This window comes from Prenolepis imparis, unplaced genomic scaffold (assembly GCF_030444845.1).
Source record: "Prenolepis imparis isolate NDT839.2.m4 unplaced genomic scaffold, iyPreImpa1.0 SCAF_11, whole genome shotgun sequence".
Lineage (NCBI taxonomy): Eukaryota > Metazoa > Arthropoda > Insecta > Hymenoptera > Formicidae > Prenolepis > Prenolepis imparis.
In genome coordinates, this window is record NW_028141169.1 from 1,155,658 (window position 1) to 1,176,867 (window position 21,210).

Here is a 21,210-nt window from a genome sequence, read left to right on the forward strand (position 1 = left end):
CAAAATCTAAAGCCTTTGCAAAGCAATCTGAAGTTATGACTGCTTGATACAAACGTTAGAATATAGCGTTAGAGAAAAAAGAAAAAAACAATATTGCAAGAGAATACGAACGGGATTCTCTTTTCGCAAATAAAAACTGAACAACAATTTCGTATGCAGTAAACATGTGAGAGATGAAATTAGATTACGAAACTTCGTGTCAGCTATAAAAATTTTTTTAAAAATTAAATGTTCAAGAAGATATTGTAACTATCAACAACTGCAGGTAATTCCAACATTATTTACCTTAATTAATAAATACCATTGTTGCATATTTCTGCTTGCATTAAAAAAAATTTTTTTTCAAGAATTAACTGAATGAAAATTGAAAGAAAAAATACAGTGGAAAAGCTTTAACAGATGAGACTCTAAAAAAAAAGAAAGATGTTGAAGATTCTTTCTAAATGACTTTATCTTAAAAGTACGCGTATCAAATTAAACGAATTTAAGTAAATTTTACAAAATGTTTAAAAATTAAAATGTTCCTCTATAAAAATCTAAATTTTTATTTCGTTATCTTAAAAATTCCATTTATGTTTCGTCTTCAAATTTCTTGTTTTTTTAAGTCATCTTGGAAATAATAATGATAATAATTTATAATTATTTATAGCAAACAAAAATTAAAGATACAAAATATCGAATGCACACAGAACACAAAAGAATTCTTATGCATTTTAAAATTGAAATTAAAAATTTTAATTAAATCATTAATTTACAGGATTAATTGGGAAATTCTGGAGATTTCGAAAAGAAGCAAAAGAGAGAGAGAGAGTTGCAGTTTTTAAAAAAATTTTAGCTCCCGATTTCGAGGTATACATATCTACAGAATAAAAATTTCTATCGCTAATCTATTTTTTCACACCGATGTCACGGTCACGCGGTTTCTCTCTCACGTGGTCTTCGACCGAGATTTCAACGGTGTCTTTTGACGTAATCCGACGTCAAAGGAATTCAACGTCGGGAGAGTCATCGTTTTACTCGGTTCTCCTTCCACGACGGCGGTCGCACGCGATTTGCTGTTACCATGCGGCACATTCCTGGCTGGAAGGCGTTCTGGAACGGCCACCGTCTATTGGTCCACCACGACGAGCCCCTGCATGACCGGAATGACCTTCGCAACTTCGCATACTGGTCTGATCCATTGGCGCCACTTGTGATTCTTGCGGATTGGATGATGAATTTATACAGCGGCACCATTTAATAGCTCGCTTCATCCGAAGCGATTTATCTCCTTTTTTGTCTATTTCTCTTCTACATCTAGTGCGCAGTATGTAGTACGAGCGAAAATAGATGCTGAGGATGTCCTACGACCGTATAACTCGATCTGAAAGCGATGGAGAAAGATCCATCGGATAAGATCGACATGAGCGATAAATTTTTATCGAAATGTTCAAAACTGTCTGTTTCTGCTGATTTATTGTTCTTCGTATCGGACGATACGCAAAAGTCGAACCTTGCGCAATATACAAGGTCGCTGTTGAATATTTAAGCAAGACGCGATGTTGCGTCTTTTGTAAATTTAAACTCTACGACATTGAATAATATTTTTCAATTCAATTTATATACATGTAGTATAATTCAGGTCGCGCTCTTTTGCAAAATTATTTTCTATGTAGCAATCTTAAAGTTCTACTTTTAAATCTTTCGATTATGTAACTAAAAATTCAATACCGATTCAATGAAATACCGATTATTATTTATCAATCCTAAAACTTAAAACTTATGTTATTTGATATATTATCTGACATGATCTGATACAACTTCCTTTTTATGTTTTACGTGTATAGCGTTATATTTTATATGAATCCTATATTCATTAGACAAATTTTATCTCTAACAATATTATTTGCATCGATGTATATTATATATAGATTGCATCAAATGATTTGATTATTATAAGAATATATTATAGTATAGTGACTGCAAAATCGTGTGATACCAAGAACTAATAAATAATTGCAAACATATTGCGCTCTTTATACAATCGTCAATATCGTCATCTTATCGTCATACACCGTCTGCGTTGTAATAAATATAAATCCTCGCGACGTTGAAAATTATTTTAATCGCTTAAATTACTTTAATTACAATTCATAATTTCAATGTTTCGCATTAAATCCACAATCGCCACGCCAATGTAACGGGTTGGTAACAGGGCGCTCATCTTGCTCTACTATCAGCGACATAATGCAGCGATGCAGCGATATATCGTGACCAAAGCTAAGATGCTCGTTACGAGAGATTCGTGGGACGATTCGGAATTTTTTGCAATTAAGTCCTTGATGCCAGGGAATGAACCTGCAGACATGAAAGATAGTCGCCGCGCTATTATCAAAGATGTGATTTCGACCGACGTGTCATTTCGTCATGTATGTATATACACTTAGAGAGCATACATAAATGCCCCATAAAATGATCACTAAAGATAAGCTTTTCTCGAATAAGACACATCATGGATATTTCTGCATCCTTGTTAATAATTCTTGGTAATCCGAGGGTAGAGGCGTTTAAATGTAATTATATTTATTCCAACATTTTTCTCGACAACAATGACAATCTGCGTAAACAAAAATCGCGATAGATTTTCTCTACATCTGACATTTTTTCGATTTTTTTTTTTCAAAGTGGACTTTGACCTTTTCGGCGAATAACGATTATCGGTTCTTTGTGTCATAAACGTTATCTCTTTCTATGTATATGTAATATGTCCTTCTTATGGATGACAAAGTAAAAATTTATAATAAAGTCTGCGAATGCGTGACGCAACGATATTGAATTATTAACAGGATACCAAGTGAAGCGGGACCAACCAATAGGAACGTCGCTTCCGTGGAGGCTCGACCGGCTCGACTTCGTCACGAGATCTCTCTCTGCGACCGGCCGTTCTTTCAAGGAGAACCAAGTTGAGAAAGTTGTACCGGTGTGTCCGGCTGTTGGCTGATAAAGTTAGCCGTTATCTCGCCTCGTGCGCGGTAGAATATTACGTTATTGCATACAGATAACGAAATATAAGTATCTAAAACGCCGTGCGTACAAATGAGCCTGATGTATACACGATCATTCAATCTTATCAATCAATGCGATATCGCAACACGTACTTCTAATTATATAACCGGTTTATTAATACGCAATTGTTTGATTTTTCGTTAGAGAGATATGTCTTATTTATCTTATTTTATTAAAGAGAATCCAATTTTCTTAAGTAGATATGTATCTATATATACATTAGATATTAATCAGAAATTATATTTCGGAAATTTATAAGTTAAAAGATAAATAAAACTATCTTTCTTACAGTTTCTCTCTCTCCCTCGTAGAGGAAAAGTCGCAAAAAATTTAAATAATAAATTATGCAATTGTAAAACGTGCGAAATACTATTTAGATTATACTTTTATGTAACCAAGATATACAGATAATATAAGGCACAGCGGTTGTTTTTATTAACTTGCATGCCTTATATATAGAAAATCATATATGTACGGAAGAATAAGAGATATTAACACATAGATTATATAAGCATTAAAACAAATATTTATAATGCTAGCTAAAGATAAAATAGACTTCTTTTTATGAATTTTATACCCATATTTATATGAACGTGCAAACAAGCGTAAAAAGGCGTTAAATTATTACATTCTTTTATTTTTTTTTTAATTAAAAAAATTCTTTTATATATAAAATATATATAATTTTATATATATAATTATATATATTTTTAAAAAGTACACACACATATGTATATACATATATAAGAGGGACAGCGAAAAGTACAATTATTAATTAAATAAAAAATATTTTTTTACTGATATTTATCGATACTTGTTCGTGATTACTTTTCGTCTTTAGAAAATTTATTAATCAAATAAAACATTTTAATAAAATTATTAATTATACATAAATGTTTTTTACTGGATATTTCTGCCGATACTTGTTCGTGATTGTTTGTACTTTTCGCTCAATCTGGACCCGGCTGTCTTTCTTTATTTAAAAAATTCCGAGCTATGCGTATAAAATGTCGTACGTGACGTGTGTCATGCGCGTTTATTTATTCGAGAAAAGAGAAAAGAGACGTTCGCGTATTTCATGTAGCAAATATCAATGACAGATGCGGCTTAGGATTGCATTTTACTGGATTTTCGCTCCACCCTTTTCTCCACGAAATGTTCCTCGATACGAATGAACTATAAATAGAGAGACAAAGGACCTTTCTCCTACCTACGTGCGTACGAAAAGTTTCAAGTATTTGCGTCAGCGTCATTTAGCGCCTTTCATCAGAGAGCCTCGCCCATGTTTCTTGCCCTCCTCGAGACGTCGTTCGTCGCCAAGTCATATTTCTCTTGGCGGCAAGAAACACGAAAGCGAGATCTCGTTATTATTATAATAATATGCGTATCTCGCATTAACGAATAGACGCAATAAAATTAGCAAAGCAGCATTAACCGCCAGTCTCGTAATCTCGAAAATTTACGAAATATCTGCGACTAAATTGTAAATTAGCAGCTTTTCACAGAGAGACCAACGAGACAAGTTTGTACTTATATAGCGCACCGCGATTATTATTTTTGCATCGTTATACAAGATATATTGTAATCATCGTTATTCTTACAAAATAATCTTGTTGAAGCAAAATTTATCCGGAATTTTAAGATCATTCGAATCTGTTCGTATTATCTTGAGAGACGCGATTCGCAGCAAAGCTCTTACCTTTGAAACGTTTCTTCTTATTCGCGAAAGTTACCATTATAACAGGACCGGTTTTTCAGCAATGTTGATTAACTGCCTAAGTTTGTCTCCGACCAGCGACAGGAGAGAGATTTAGCTACAGGCCGAGTTATATAGTTAACCGACATTGATGTGAAACCGGTCCTAAACACGATGCAGCTATACATATAACGTGTGGCAATATTTTCTGAGGAGACGTCACGATATGCGACTTTGATATGTGCGCTACTGATCTGCTAAGTAAACGATCAAAGGCGATCCGTCAATTCAGGATATGAGCTATTAGATAAACAATGGTAAAAAAATTGCATCGACATATAAATACATTTTCTGTTTACTGCGATGCAGCTATATCGATGCATCCTCTTGATTGAAATTAGTATTATCACTGAAAGAATCAATTAGTGATAGTGGCTGTTTCAATCAGTGATTGTTTCAAAATGCATCCTTTATATTACAATATCATATATGAAATTTATAACAATATATTTTGTTAAAACAAATATTTGATCAAGAGTCTTGTGCATTTTTTATGAACTTATTACGTTTTAAAAATAAAACAATAATGTATAATATATAATTCTGAATTTGAATTGCTATATATGTGTTTCATTCCAGATATGTGTGTGGGAGTTTCTCCCCTAAAAATAACAATCTAAAATAAATAAAAAAAGCTTTAAAAATTACACATCTTGCAAAAAATATATATACGAGTATATAATATTTCAGTGAACTTTTATTGCTATTATAATCAGTAGGACGGAGGAGTAAAGTGTGAGCGATTTCACTGATATCTGATATCAATGAATCACTCTTATATGTATCATTGCTTTAATCAGTGACATTCTCACTGATTTAGTTTAAGAAAGCAATGTTGGTTATCACATTTAAAAACTTAGATAGCGAGCTAAGAATCAGAAACAGCGAAAGAACACAACTGATCAAAGAAGTAGCTGAAAGTTAATAAACTCGGACACGAGACCAAGTATACATCTATTAAAAACTCATCTCGACGTTTCATTCTTGACTTCTTAGTCGCGTGACGACCCTGGATGAATCGCGATTAAAGTATATCGTCGTTGACAATATTGGTACCAATCGATCGAACGGAACCGTTCATAAGCTTGCATAAGCAACCTTGAATCCTCCGGAAGAGTAAAACATTAATAACGAACAAGCATAACATGCGGGAGTTTTATGTAAGATTTAAATCGATATGATGTTCCCCCGATAATCTCTTTTCCGCGGATATAACAAGTATAAACGGCGATTTTCGAAAAAAAAATATATAAGTACACTGTAAAAAAATTTTGTGTAAAATTACAACTATTATAGTGGGTAATTTTAAGACCCACTATAATAGTTGTAAATTTCCACGCGTTTGTAAATTTGCAGTATATACAAGTAAAATTAATTTCTTCATTTGTAAATTAAGCTGATTGCAAAAATAAATTTACAATATGTATGTAAAATTATAAAACGATAATGTAAAAATATTTTTTATAATTGTATTATTAAACATATTATTAAACATATTATTATTAAATATATTATTAAACACGATATATAGAATATTACTGTTGTATTGAGTAATATTACAAAAATTTAGATAATTACATAAAATCTTTAAAATATCATATTATTTCGTAAGTTTCCATATAAAAGAAGATATATTTACATAATAAAAGACAAATCTACATAATTTTGTGGAATTACATAATTTCTGTAAAATTACATGATTTCTTATATTTACAAGACTAATCATGTAATTTTTACACCTATTATTTGTGTAAATTTACTAAATTTTTTTACAGTGTAGCGTAATCGCGCCTCCAACCTTTGCAGTCACCGTATATCGCGAAATCACTTCAAACTGGCCTATAATGGCATATAATGTTTTATATATCACATTTGATTATAATATATGTGTCTCTAGAAATAAGTGTGGATTCGTGCTCGAGATATGTTCAAAGATTCAACTCAATTGCATATTTTTTTAACAAAAGGAGTTCTCTCGAGTGGAGCATTCGTCACACTCTTAAAGAAATTGGTTCTCGCTTGAGCCCATTTCTGCAAATTGTCACGTTTACGATCGATTTAATTTTACATCGCTCAAGAGACGAAATTAATCCTAACAATTAGTATTATTTCGAGGAGAAAGAATTTACTCTTATGGATCCGAACGGACCCGATCTATCCGATCTACTAAATAAGTTTATATATATAATTCGATTAAATAATTTGATTATATATATTTATTTATGAGATAGGATTGATAAGGAAAATTCCGTTCTTTTTTGGAAAAAAAAAAGAATTATACGGACGACTTTGCTTACTCCGACTGTACCTGTACGTGCCTCCGAGTGAGTAAGCGTTAAAAATTTGATTTATCGGCACAAAAATTATCCTTGTATTGCGCAACACGCTAATCAACTCGCGCGAGTTATGTCGCACGTAACGCTATTCGCGCGGCGAATCGTTTGAAGGTCATCGCCACTCGCGTGATGTGTCGTGTGGGGGCTCGTCCGGAGGCTGGACCAATCGCGTCACAAAGAGGCGAGTCGGCGCCTATACACACACACACATAAACACAACACACACAACACCATCGCTTATTTTACTATCGTTTCTTGGAAGATTGCCAACACTTACATCAGCCGCTTTACTACAGTATATGTTAAAATCTAAATTTAGTTTGATTATTTAAAAAAGAGAGGAGAGGAACTCACGTGCAGGTTTTCACATTTGACTCTGAAAGATTTTCTTGCTCGCGTGATTAATAAATTCACCGACGAAGGAGAAAAAAATTGATGAGCGGATGATGTCATTTCGTACGCGGATGTCTGTCATTTTACGTAGCATGCGAGGAATGTTCTTCGTACAATTGTCTCGGCTTTCGGAGGATCTAATAAAAGAAAAGTATCACGCGATTGCGAATCTCAACATAATATTGTGTAAAGATTGCATTTGATTTTAAGATAAAATTTATTTCATGCAGAATAGCGTAACATGATCATATTCATCTATGTATCCAATGAAGGAAATTATTACATTTTTAAAAAAGAATAAAAAATAAGAATATGCAATAGAGATATAAATATCCAGTGATTCTAAACTTTGAGTTACGATTTACAAAAGCAAAAACTCTTAAAAAACTCACACATTTCGAAGACATTTAAAAAATATATTATCTTCGAAAATCAGGATATCTAATTTTTTAAATTCTATACACTATATATGTACATATATGGATTACATGTACAATATATAATATACATATATGGATATACATATATATATATATATAATGGAAATAATTGAATTTGTTGAATTGTATTATCCAGCTTATTATTATTTAAATTATGCATTAGCTCTCTTATGAATTATTTTTGACTTTTTAAAATATAATTTTAATTTACGTTTAAATATAGATTTCGAAATGCGTAAGATATGCTGTTAAATGTATCTTTTCAAGCATTATTTAAATCAGTAAAATATGAAATATTCTATGGTGAAATAATTTACAAAGTCATAAATCTATAGATCTAAAGAATCTCTACGCAGACAATTGTGTGAGCCGGACAGAATCGATTTTACATACGAAATTGAAATGAAAAGAGAGGTCGTAATGATGCTTCTAGCTTGTTGACCCCCGTCGCTTTCTATCAAGAGACGTCGGCGCCGGAACCATAAATATTTATTATCAAATAAGATCAACAATAAATTGCGTCGTCAAGGATGTCTAGTTACGATACGTCCATTAATATAAACGATCATTGTTCTATGCCGTAGTTGATCCCGTAAATTGAAAAGCCGCGCGCCTAGCAAGCCTTCGCCATCGTTAATTCAATTAGTCCTACACTCTCTTAAATTGAATCAATGAAACTGATTTAAGTAATGGTATAAGATTTCACCGAAGTGCGTATTTTATTAACCTTCAGTGAAAACACTCACACTTTCTTCCGTCTTATGTCTCATTATGTCTGATTATTACAATAAGATTTCACTGAATTTTAAAGTTTTTTCTATGCTTATAAATATTTTCCTTCTACTCCCATAGGAATGTTTTTAGAAACGCGATAAAAAGAAAAAAACGTAGAATAATACAGAAAATTTTTAATAAATTTTTATTTTAAACTTTAGGCGATCTATCTAAAAATTTAAAAACAGAAAATATATACCTTGGAAAGATAAATTAAATATATACTTTGATGAAGACATGTATCTGCGTATTTTTCAAAGAGAAGAGATGTCGTTGATTATTAACTAACAAATTATTTATCAAAATAATCTTACCCATAGTTTAACTAACATTTCCTCCATTTTGATTCTGATTTTTTTAATTTTTTAAATTCTTGTGAAGACGAGGAAGAGAATGGGACAAGGAGTGGCTTTAAAAAATTCTTATCATAAATTTATCAACATTGACAAGTTTTCCTGAAATCTTGATTCTCGTAAAAACTTTAATCTAATCGCGTGTTTAGAATGACTCGATAATAATCGCAGTTCGCATTTTCCATGACGCCTGCACAAGATAAAAAAATTAGACAATGAAATATTTGATAACAATGATTTCGAGATAATTACACTGATCTTTGACTTCGAAATCGCGCGACGTACTTTGTACTTCGACACCTGTAAAATAATCTTTCATCCATCACGTCACTCAGTCTATTTGCAATGCTTCCGAATATTTCGAGATCGATGAATCATTATCATGTCTCTGTCTTCTTCAGATAACTTTGCAGTATGTGAAATATCGCTATACAATTTATAAACTACAAAAATATTCAAAACTAAATTATGTAAATAAATTTATATATGTCAAAATAAAACAAAGTCAGTCTGCTAATTAATGATTTTGTTATTATCTTCATAATTTAAGTATCATTAATTATATACGATTTTTTATGTCTCTCAGCAATATTGACGTTCATTAAAAATCGATAAAAAATTTTTTCTCTTGTCAATTTTCTACCTTTAATTATGTTTTATATTAATCATGCAAGAGGAATATATGTATAAGTACATATTACACGAAAAATCTGAAGCGTAAGAATGCTTTAAGAATCACTTTTATTAATTTGAATTTATATAATATAAATGTTTAAATTTTTTTAATTTTATTAGAAATTTAAATTTATTTTAAATATAATTTCCAAATGCAATTTAACACATTTCAAAGAAAAAATCGAATACAAATTTTCCAAGAGCCTACTCATTAATACAAGCGTAATAAATTCTGTAGTTAAATAATTATTATTTGAACAAAGGGTCATACTTAATTGCATAAGTTAGATAACGATAAAGAAAACATACCTTTTAACTATATTAGCTCTTTCAAAAATCAATTACATTTTCCACAGAAATTATCAATAATTATTATTTCACGTATGTATATCACTATAAAACAATATACCCTTTCATATAAAATATGACGTCAAGTGACTTATTATATATCGTTACCAAGTTCCATCGGAGACTTTCGAAAAATGAATCCAAAGGCCGACAGAGAATGCAGTTTTCTCGACGACGACGACGACGACCAACGATGACGGCGGATAGGATAATCGTGGACGCAAAAATCCCGCCGTGAGAATTACTTTCCCATTCGTTGGATAGACCATTCCTGCTGACACAGCGGGCAACGATTGTTCTGTTTGACCCAAAGCGACATGCAGCAATAATGGAACGAGTGGTTGCACTCGCCCCAGACGACCACGCAGTCCTGTCGGCCGTAAACCTCCTTCTTGCTCTCCGCCTGACATCGCAGACAAGCGTCTGAAAACCCAAGAATAAAAAAAAAAAAACGTTGGCGATTAGCGTTCGCGAATACAGGATAGGAAAATTCAACATGATTTTCTCGGTGCGAAAATTTTTGTTCTGTCGATGAAAAAAACTAGGTCAGGATAGATCGTCTCTTTCTCTCTCTCTCTCTTATCTTTTATGACTTTATAATATTTATATTTGACATATCTATAATGCTAAGAGATTTTAATATATTAGATTATATATGTATATATACATATATTTATTTATTTTTTCTATTTATTTATGTCTCTTTATTGTAAGGAGAAGGTTTTGCTCCTTGTATCTTATTTTTATTTATATTTTTATCCTAGGATAAAATATAAATAAAAATAATATATATATATTTTATAGGAAAAGTACCTGAAAACTTTCGTAACAATAAGATCAATAGAAGTCTATTAGCTGCTATAGTTTTACCCAAGGTTTTACCATTAAATTCGCAAATACTGTGCGCAATAAACATTTATAACTAAACATTTATAAAAAAATATAATCATTAGAATTTAAAGTTTTTAATCACTAATGAGCGGGAAGATCCCTTTATTAGGGAAAAATTAATTTTGCCTTTATCAAAAAATCGGAATCCAGACAGAATTTAATTACAATAAAGTAATAAAATTGCGGTAACTGTCCAAATCATATTGAATAATTCTCGAAATTATTCCTTGAACTTTAATTGATACTTAAACATGATATATGTATATAGTAAAAATATAGTGAAAATATATACAACATGATTAATGACGCGCATAGAAATCCCTATAGCACGATTAATAATAATTGATAGGAGAAACATATTAAGCATAAAATTGTCCTGTTAGAATCAGGTCGCATGTGTAAGAGATATATTACGATCTCTCGTGCCAAGGCAATAATTGAGGATTGCTAATTTTTAACTAATAATTAAGAAAAAAAGAGAACGAAAAAAATATATGCTAACTTTAAAAAATTTTCGCGGATTCTCTCTGTATGCGTTATACATATATAGAGATAAGATTCGCGAGATAAATTTCCCAAAAGAGCAGCCACTCCGCGGATTAATGCGATTAAAAACGGCTTGCGATTGGCAAACGCGATAAATGAGACCGAAATTGCGATGATAACGTTAAGTCTATTTAACTGTGTTATCACGTACGTTCAAACTTGCCTTATCCTCGCGACTCAAAGAATTGCAATCGTAAAAAAGTTTGTACTCTATATTTCTGAAAGTTTTTTTAATATCGAAAAATATGAATTAGTAAATAATAAAAATTAATTAATTAATTAGATTGTTGGTAAAAAGTAAGTAATAGTAAATTTTAGTAATATATTTTGATGTAGAGAAATAGAGAGGGAGAGGGAGAGAAAAAATAAATAAATAAAATTTTATTTTTAATAGAAAAAAATGAGCTATTCAAATTTCAATATATTATAGTCTAAAAAAAAATTTATTAAATTTATTAGCATGAAATGTGCCTAATTTCTTTTTGCGAAAACTCATTTTTTTGTCTCTGCAAAAATAATAAAAGATAAAAATGCAGATCCGTGATATTCATAAATATCTTAGCTTGACTAAATAAAGTTACGACGCAAGCAAACAATATAACTTAACCCGATTTAAAGCACATATATTTATTCTTCCTTCCCCCCTCACTCTTTCTCTCTTGAGAAGAGTATCATCTTTTCTCTTGATGAAATTCTGTCACGAATATAGGTGAAGAGGTGTTTAAAATTTCAAGAGAAAACAAGACTATCTTATTACCCGCGTTTCGCACGTGTACAATTTTGCACGTGCGCGTTTTTTTTTTAGAAAACTTTCCTCTCTCTTTCCATCTTGAAAATGCCATATAAGACCATCGCGCTCGCGCATAACAAAACAAAATAAAAGGAGCAAGTACATACACAAGTGTATTCTGCGACACATCGTGTTTTGATAATTACGTGCCGATCCCCGTGATTTGACATAATTATGTCTACGTGTGGTTTTCGCCTGGTTGGTGTCACGTTCATCCCTTATCAAAATCATTTCCGTGCTCGCTCAGCGAAAGCGCAGCACAATCGCGAGCACAAGCCAGACATTCCGCGATGAACGGAAGAATACTGGGGAAAAGATGATGGGGACAGAGAAAAAGAGACGCCTCTCTCATCAAAATCTCTAGAATTAAAGAGACGTGCATCACACGTCTAAGATGAGCGTCGAGAAGACGATTACACGTGCGCGAGACGATTTTTAATATCTTTTTGCATAGTGGCCAATCGTGCAATACGACTCGAACGGCAATTTGTATTATTATATGCAATGAATGTGTGGATAAATAGCCGCAATGTGAAACGCCGATAACTTGCACGACGGAAATAGCACAAAACACTGCGTTGCTTCATTTATCTTTAAAAAAAAAAATATAATATATATACATAATAAATAATAAATATTAGATAATTCCATAATCGACAAAAAAATTCTGAAATTTTTATAGACTGAAATGTAATAATAGATTGATAGATTCGTAGAATTCAGAGAATTATAAAAATTCATATTATTATTAATTATTAATATTAATTATATAATATAAAGCATTAATATATAATAAATATATATATATAATTAATATTAATAATAATAAACACATTTCTCGTACATAAAGCAAATTCCAGTTTAACGAACATATAATATTCCGCATAATGTTAAAGTCAAACCTATATCCAATTTTTCCGTATTTATTTTACCTATAATAAATGTCTATTTAAAAATAAAAAATTAAATAATAATGAAGTTTAAAGATATTAGAATTCAGACGGAAGAGAGTGTCATCGCATAAATAAAAGGGAGGGCAAAAGTAGAGAGCCGAATTTATATATAAAAATTTTCAGAAAGATATAATTATTTATTTATAAACTGTAAATTTTATTTTTTTCTCGCTCTATCGCTCACATGACGAAAAGTATAAACCGAGTCTCTCGGAGTCTCTCCTGCCCTACCTGCCATCAAAGCAGATATCAAGTATCGTCTGACGTTGCTCACACGACTGTATAAAGTATAAAGTGTCCAGTAGAATTCCACGGACTTATCTAACGAGCCCGACCGCATAATAATTATCACGCATGTTTATTAATCAATCTGATATACGTCGTGTTCGACCAGTGTATATATAGAGAAACACGCCCATCGTATAAATATAGGATAATTCTGTGAACAGTTCTCTTTGATGATAGATGAAACACATAAAGTCCGTATTACACTATACTTATAGTTGTCAAAACAGCTTGCCAGCTGATTAAAAAAATTCGTTTTTTAATGAGAGTGTATGCAGTTTAACAATGTCTGTGCTACATCAATCCATATCAAATTTTTTTTTTTACATTATTATCATTGTTTTCTGTGGGTTCATAAAAATCGCCGTTCCTTTTATTAATACGAATTATTCGATTATAAAGATATTCATCATTTCTACAACGAAAGATTATTTTTTTTCCAACATATACGATCCCAATTTCAATCTTTAGAAGTGAAAAGAAATTTCCTTTAAAGAAAGGAAAAAACCACGACCTGCCTTTACTTGGCCTGCCCTCTCGTACAGTGCATATCCCGGCAGCGCACTTACGTCGATACGACTCAATCAAAGCGTCGACGATTGACGAGCAAGAAATTTCCGTCGTTATCTTTCCGTCTGCCGATGCTTCGTCGATTAATTCTCGACGATCGTTGAGGGGTGCGCGAGAGAAGGGCGACGGGTGCCGGTTTCTCGTTGACCCCCTCCGGGGGATCGGAGCAAGCGTGACTTGGACGTGCCCCCGGACCCGGGCGAACCATTGGGCCAATTAGCCGCGACGACGAGGATGCCGTCATCGTGGATAAGTCCGCGATAAGTCTCTCGCGATCGTCGGGCACTTCAGGAGAGTCGTCGTTAAGATTTTTGGATTAGGATCTCTCTTGCGCGCAGAACGCAGGTGTTTTGAGATATTTCAGATAGGGAAGATGGGCGACAATCCTGACAAACAATTTGTTGACGTCAGAGAAAATTCCGCCAAGACAGTCGTTATTTTTTCTAGCTTCTCCATTATTCTATCGAACAATCGGGGTATGGCCTTTCAAATGCTTCGGCGTTTTATCCAATTTTTATTTTCAATATAAAGGCAACTTTTTCCGAACTTTTCAAATCATCGGAATTTTCGATCTAATCTGTCTGGATTTTGTGACTAGAAGGAAACTTCTATTTCAGCATAGAAAATGTTCAAGATTTTCCCAGATGCAACATAAATTTAGATATATGTATATCATTTTGATAATATTATTAAACAGAAGTCATTTTTCCATTTATTTCATTTTTATACAAGTTTTCGATCTAGACTCGAAACAAAAACTGATGCGAAAATTCGCATTTCATTTGACTTGTGACCTACATCCATGTAGATTTTCCAACTGGAATCCATAATTTTTTTGAAAAAACTGATTAGTCCAGAAATTTTTCTATGCGAGTTATTTTCAGGCTTGGAAGCATTAGATTTTTGAAAATATGTAAAGTATAATATAATTCCAAAATTTATATCTTTCTGATTAAATTTTACATATTTACAGAAAAAGTGAGCCAACTCCAAAAAAATAGACATTCTTGAGATTTCGTACAATCGCGTTTTTTTTAAATGATTACATCGTAGTTAATAGATCCTATATATAGTTTCTTATCTTGTTGCATCGCGAATAATTCATGTACCCTAGCAAGTGGAAAATTTGCCATACTTGTATCAATATTATTAAATCTTACATTGTTGCTGTCGTCGTAAGTAGCGTATTGCGTCATGATGAATCTACTTCAATCGCGTTACTCACATGACGTAACACGCGCCAATATATTTTGATTAAATCAGGTTGCATATGAATGTTTTGTTTCATCGACAATCTATTTGGTCCTATACATTTGTGTGCGCGAGGCCTTTTAACTTATATACTTTTACCAAATATTTTGTGTGCAATAAATTCTTAAGATGCGGGAAATCATTGCATGACAGATTTATGAATATTAGCACGCTTGTGCATTTTCTCATTTATCAAAATTTCGTCATACATGTACTTTTTCTCCCTCTATTTTTCTTAAAATATTATAAGCCAATATAACAAAAAGAAAATCCAAATTATAACTCGTGGAAGAAACAAAATATTTTGCATAATATACACATTCGATATTCGATTAAAATGTATTCACGGACGTTACGTTAGCATTCAACAATTGTAGTCAATTCATCGTGATTAACAATTGTAAAAACTCAAAGTTTAATGTCGCGTACAGACGACATTGAAATTATACGGTGTGTATTTTCCCTCCGAAGGTATTTACATCAACTATACAGTGTGTGATTGTTAGGGGCCAGCGTTCGCGACAACATCGTTGTATGATTCCGTTCATTAAGCGCTTATTGTTGCGTGATCCTTTAATCCGCATGATATCGTTACAGGCGTAATAATAGTCGAACGAATCGCGTGAAAATCTTGACGGGATACATTATTATTCGCGATATGACATCAATTATACAGTTCAACAAAACATAATTTTTTTCCAAACATGAGAAAAAAGTAATAATTTTCCATAGTTTTTTTTTTTTACGTTGAATACGATTCTGAATTTGAATTACGACGAAATTTCTTCAAAATGTCACATATTATAACTATGACATAATAAAATAAGTTATTATTCGCGATATGATGTATTCAATTACACAGTTCAATAAAAATATTTTTTTCCGAATATATATGAAAAAGAAAACAAAATTTTCCATAGGTTTTTTGTACTGGATTATGACAAAACTTTCTCAACGACGTTATATATTATAATTATAATATAATAAAGTACAGTGAAATATTATAGTTTATTTTAACAACTTTAATCACAAAATTGTGACGTGATAGAGCAATTTAGAATTGTATTTAGCGTAAAAAAACTACAGGAAATTATTGTTCTCTTTCGTGTTTATTTTTGGCTGCTTTTTGTTATCAAACGTGACTCCCGGAAAATGTAGTCGCATTATCGCCAAGTCGCGATATCTCTTCAAGTTCATCGGGAAATAAATTTTCCGACGCAGAAAATAAAAATAAAATCCTGTACTACGTACATTGACAGTTCGAAAAACGTAATTTTGCTCCGTTTTTTCACGGCGATGACGGATGTTTCGTTCGTGAATGATCGGAAATAGATTCGAGATTGAGATATAAATCAAGAGAGAACGGCCTCTCTCTCTCTTGGAAATAACTCATCGAGACGGGTGCGATAAGATATATTCCTGTTTGCGGAGAAATACGCGCGTAGCATAATCGCAATTACGGAATGGCGATGCTTTGTGCGTATATTAATTGTCTGAACGTTCGAGAACAGCTCGTCGAGGCTCCCGGCTCGGTTTAATTAATTGCCGCGTTATATTAATAGATTCTTCGTTTATATTTATATACACTATATTCATTTTAAAAAATGAAAAAAAAACAGAAACTCTTCGAAGATCAGAATTAAATTCTTCATTATCAGAATGATCAATTTAATTTTTATTATACCGGAAGAGAATTGTGTGGAATATGAGGAAAAAAATGCAAAAATTATCTATACGGGTTATTTTCACACAAGTGGCTACTGTTCTTGAGAATTTAAAACAATTCAATTTTCAAGCTGAAGGGGAAACAACAAATTGGAGCTTAATTGCGTTAATAATCCAGTCACACGATCTTTTCCGATGAACTCATACAATTATCGTCTTTGTTTCGTCAATTCGTCGAAGTATCGACCAGACGCGAACGAACGGGCAAAAAATTGCTTTAATTCTCGCGGAAAATCCTTCCACGTGTTACGGAATCGATTGCATAACACGCGCAAAGAAAAAAACAGTCTTAACTGGAGAACCCCCTTATTATTCCGATTAATTCAGCTTCAGAAGCCTCTCGCGTCTTGCAAATGTATTGTCACCAGCTGATTTACGTCAGCTGTTCGCTGTCAGACCTGTCCAAATCTTGACGGATGCTTCTTTTCGTCATTAACACACAAACTCGTTAGTTAACCCCGATCAATCGCGATTCGGCTGTGATACAATGACTAATTGTAAGAGGAGGAGAAAGGGGGGAGGCGTACACACACGACTGCGAAACGATGTCCGACACGTGCGAGCCGTAAAAAAAAAAAAAATCTACGAGTGGATATTCTTCTCTCGGGGAACAATACAAGAATACGGGTCAAGTTCACGGTTACCATAAGGCGCGACGTTACAGCGACGTTCGCGCAGATAAGAATAGATAGGCGTGTGTCGGTGCGCGTCGCGCCTCTTTTAAAATAAATAAATATCTCGCAAAAATAATTGCGCATGACTGTAAACTGAAAGTACGCGCGATAATACGGTGTAGATCTTTATATGAGTGAGTGTGAACCGGAAATTATGATTAGATTAATAATCAAATATAGATGTATAATAATTATACATGTATATATATATTGTATAATCAGACTATGACTAATAATCTTTCAGAATTTGAAATTACCTCTCTTATTATTTAAAAAAATTTCAATATCAAGTAGGTTTCAATTAAACGAATTTTTATTTAACATTTTATTAGCAAGATATTTAATATTAAAGCTTAAAAAATTATGAAAAAATGCGGTCTCCTTAAATTTTCATTTTCAATTTCGAATGAATTGAAGAATATAAAATAGAGAATTATATTACAATCAAGGATGATTCCCTCGTGTAAAAATAAATCGAAAATATACAATAGAATTGTTTTCGTACTTTTTGTTTTCAAAAAAATTTTTTTAATTTCGAAGAAACTTAAAAATTTCAAAGTTAATAACACATTTATTACAAAATATTATATTTTTGCACAATTGTACCACATTTCCTGATCCATTTTTGCTAAAGCAAAATACGCGATGACCGTAACGTATTGTAGAATATTGAGTGATTTAGTGGTAAGTAGTGAGCCGAGAGAGAAAAAGAAGTCTAATATTTTTTTTTTTTTTTTACATAGGAAGATTCTTTTAGACCATTTGTTTGACACATATTATGCGCGATGAATTTCAATTTTGTTCCTTAGTTGTACAATAGAAGAAGGAATTTCGTGTCATACAATAAGAGACTTAATTTTTTCCAACTGCGACTTATTAAAAGCCATCTTGTTACTTTGATATTTTGAATAATGAATCAAAATTCATCGCATGGCAATCATTACAGTCTCGCTGCTGTGGTAGGAAGTAGAAAGAGAGAAAAGCAGACTAAAAAGATAATAGTTTGCACAATTAATATTCAATTAACTCACGTTACTCAGCATCATGCAGACTGCGCATATTCGCAACAATGTTTTGCGTTTATTCAATAATCCCACTCAATATGCAGGCAAGGTTCTAACACTTTATGCGATGGTAAATACGTGCGAATAAATTTACAAACGACAAACACAAACGAAAAATATACTTGTTAAATGTACATATGCACATTTTCCGTTTCGTTGCGTATGTTTCGCGAATTTAAGATATTTTAGAGAGATAGTCAACGAGTAAAAAATATTAAAATGTTTAATAATATTTTATATTTCTTTTTACTTTTGCGCAAGAAATCTCCTCCTTTTTTATTGCATTACACTACATCTTGCGTATATTTAATTTTATATCGAGTTATCAAAATATTTAATGTTTTAACAAACGAAAACTTCAAATCGACAATTTGCCTAACAATAAGAAAAATGCCGACTCTTTTGTGTCGTTGGTAGATTTTTTTACGATTCGATACATGTAATTCTTGAGCAGCAATATTTTCTCGCAATCTTGGGTCGCAAGATTCTTCACGCACGCTTAACTTCCATCTGTAGATTCACATTAAACAAATGACGCTAGATACCGATCACTGTTTAACGTCGATGTATATAATTAATTAATATGCTGACTTCTCAAGCTTTCCATTGAAATTTTACTTACAAATGCTATAAATTAGACAGCTGTATGTAAGTAATATTTTTACCATATACAAGGCGAGGTAATATTGCTTACGTCAAATCAATCATCCATTCCAATTCAATGAGTGATTTACAGATATCATCTTAATATGGGAATCATATTAATATGGGAAGAAATGTGTGTGTGTGTTGATTCTCTGCCAAGTCAACTTTAAGTGTTTCTATATACGCATTTCCGGGTTATGCGCGCGCTTATTTATGACCTTCGCCTTCGCGACATAGGAGAGCAACATAGGATAGGTACCCGCAGAGAGCTCCGTCGTTTAAAGTTGTTAGAAAAGATTACTAACGTTTTCGCTTCAACTACTTCAAATAGATGAAGAGCAGAATATTCCGTTCTTAAAGGGGTGCACAATCACGCGTGATTGGCAAGTTTGCCTTATTTCTAAGGAAATCATTTGATAAACGTCATCAAATACCTTTTGTTCTCAAACTATATAAAAATCATTATTTTGTTATAATAAAATATGTTATAATGTGCAAAAAAATATATATAAAAAAAAATGTTTAATTAGAAAAATATCTATACTCAAATGTTGAGAAGATAAAATTATGCTACAAAAATTGAAAAAATAAGTATGACAAGCAAAAGTACGTAGCAAAGAATGAATATTTTTGACTGACAGATAAATATACAGTAAAATATAATAGTCGAGTTTTTAAATGTAAAAAATATACAAAAAAAATATGATATTGTCAAAAATGTAAATATTTTTTAAAAATCTTCAAATATATTTTCCGGATACGAAGTTGTAACAATTTGTTGCAAGATGAAAGATTCTGTTATCTACGCTGATTTTTCGCGCGTTATAATATCGCGCAGATTTATCGTTAGATGCATCAAGCTTTGATGCATCCAAATGTATGCACGTTTGTCGAAGTATAGTAAAATTTTGGAATTTTGTTGAAAATTCTCTTCCTTTCTTTCTTTTTACGCTTTACTCGTACTCTGCGCTGACGTAAATGCGCTTTAAAGCGAGAAATGGAAAAACGAATGAATATGAATAACTTATCGCAAGATGTGCCTTGGTTACTTTAAAAGTGTGCTTTGCATAGAACACGGCAGTGACAATCGTGAGATAGTCTGTGTCTGTTCGTTCCTCGCTGATAACAAAATTTTTTTCACACAATTAGCCCAGTATTTCCCCAACTTCATAATCGCTGGATTCGATTCTCAAGGCATAAACTCCGCTTCGTTTGAAACTGATTATCCAGTAGAAATGGTAAGATTTTTCTAAATATCTCGATAAATATTCGCATATTTCAATGCTTACAATTATTTATATACGCATACAACTGCTTATCTATTTTCGTTTTAAAAATAATTTCTAACGTTCCAGAATAAGCAATTATTTTCAAAAATAACAACTGCATACAAGGTTGTCTGTTTTGCGTTGTTCATGTGCAATCGCATTTTTGGTTTAATATTTTCATATATTATGTAATGTTTTTTCTCGTCAAAATTTCATCGGACGCGCTATTGTTTATTCTTATTTATATTTATACTGAATGTATCCCTATTCTATATTATTCTCTAACCGCGATTTCTTTTATTAAAGATCGTATAGATTTAATTAATCACACGCGTTGCCTCAATGGTATTTTATTTTAAACTTTTATTATATCGATAAATAAGTGTCATTCAGAAAACGTTTTAATGTTATTTTAGAATTAGAATAGA

At 32.0% G+C, this 21,210-nt stretch overlaps 1 protein-coding gene across 1 annotated transcript in view; it reads right to left on the reverse strand.

Annotated features, from left to right (window-relative positions):
• Window positions 1–9,948: 9,948 nt before the first annotated feature.
• LOC145943100 (RING-box protein 2-like) overlaps window positions 9,949–21,210 on the reverse strand; it is a 48,590-nt gene continuing 37,328 nt past the window's right edge. Inside the window, exon 2 of the mRNA XM_083050455.1 lies at window positions 9,949–10,543. Coding sequence (XP_082906581.1) covers window positions 10,362–10,543 — 182 coding nt within the window. The 3' untranslated portion in view covers window positions 9,949–10,361. The remainder of the gene's footprint in view (window positions 10,544–21,210) is intronic.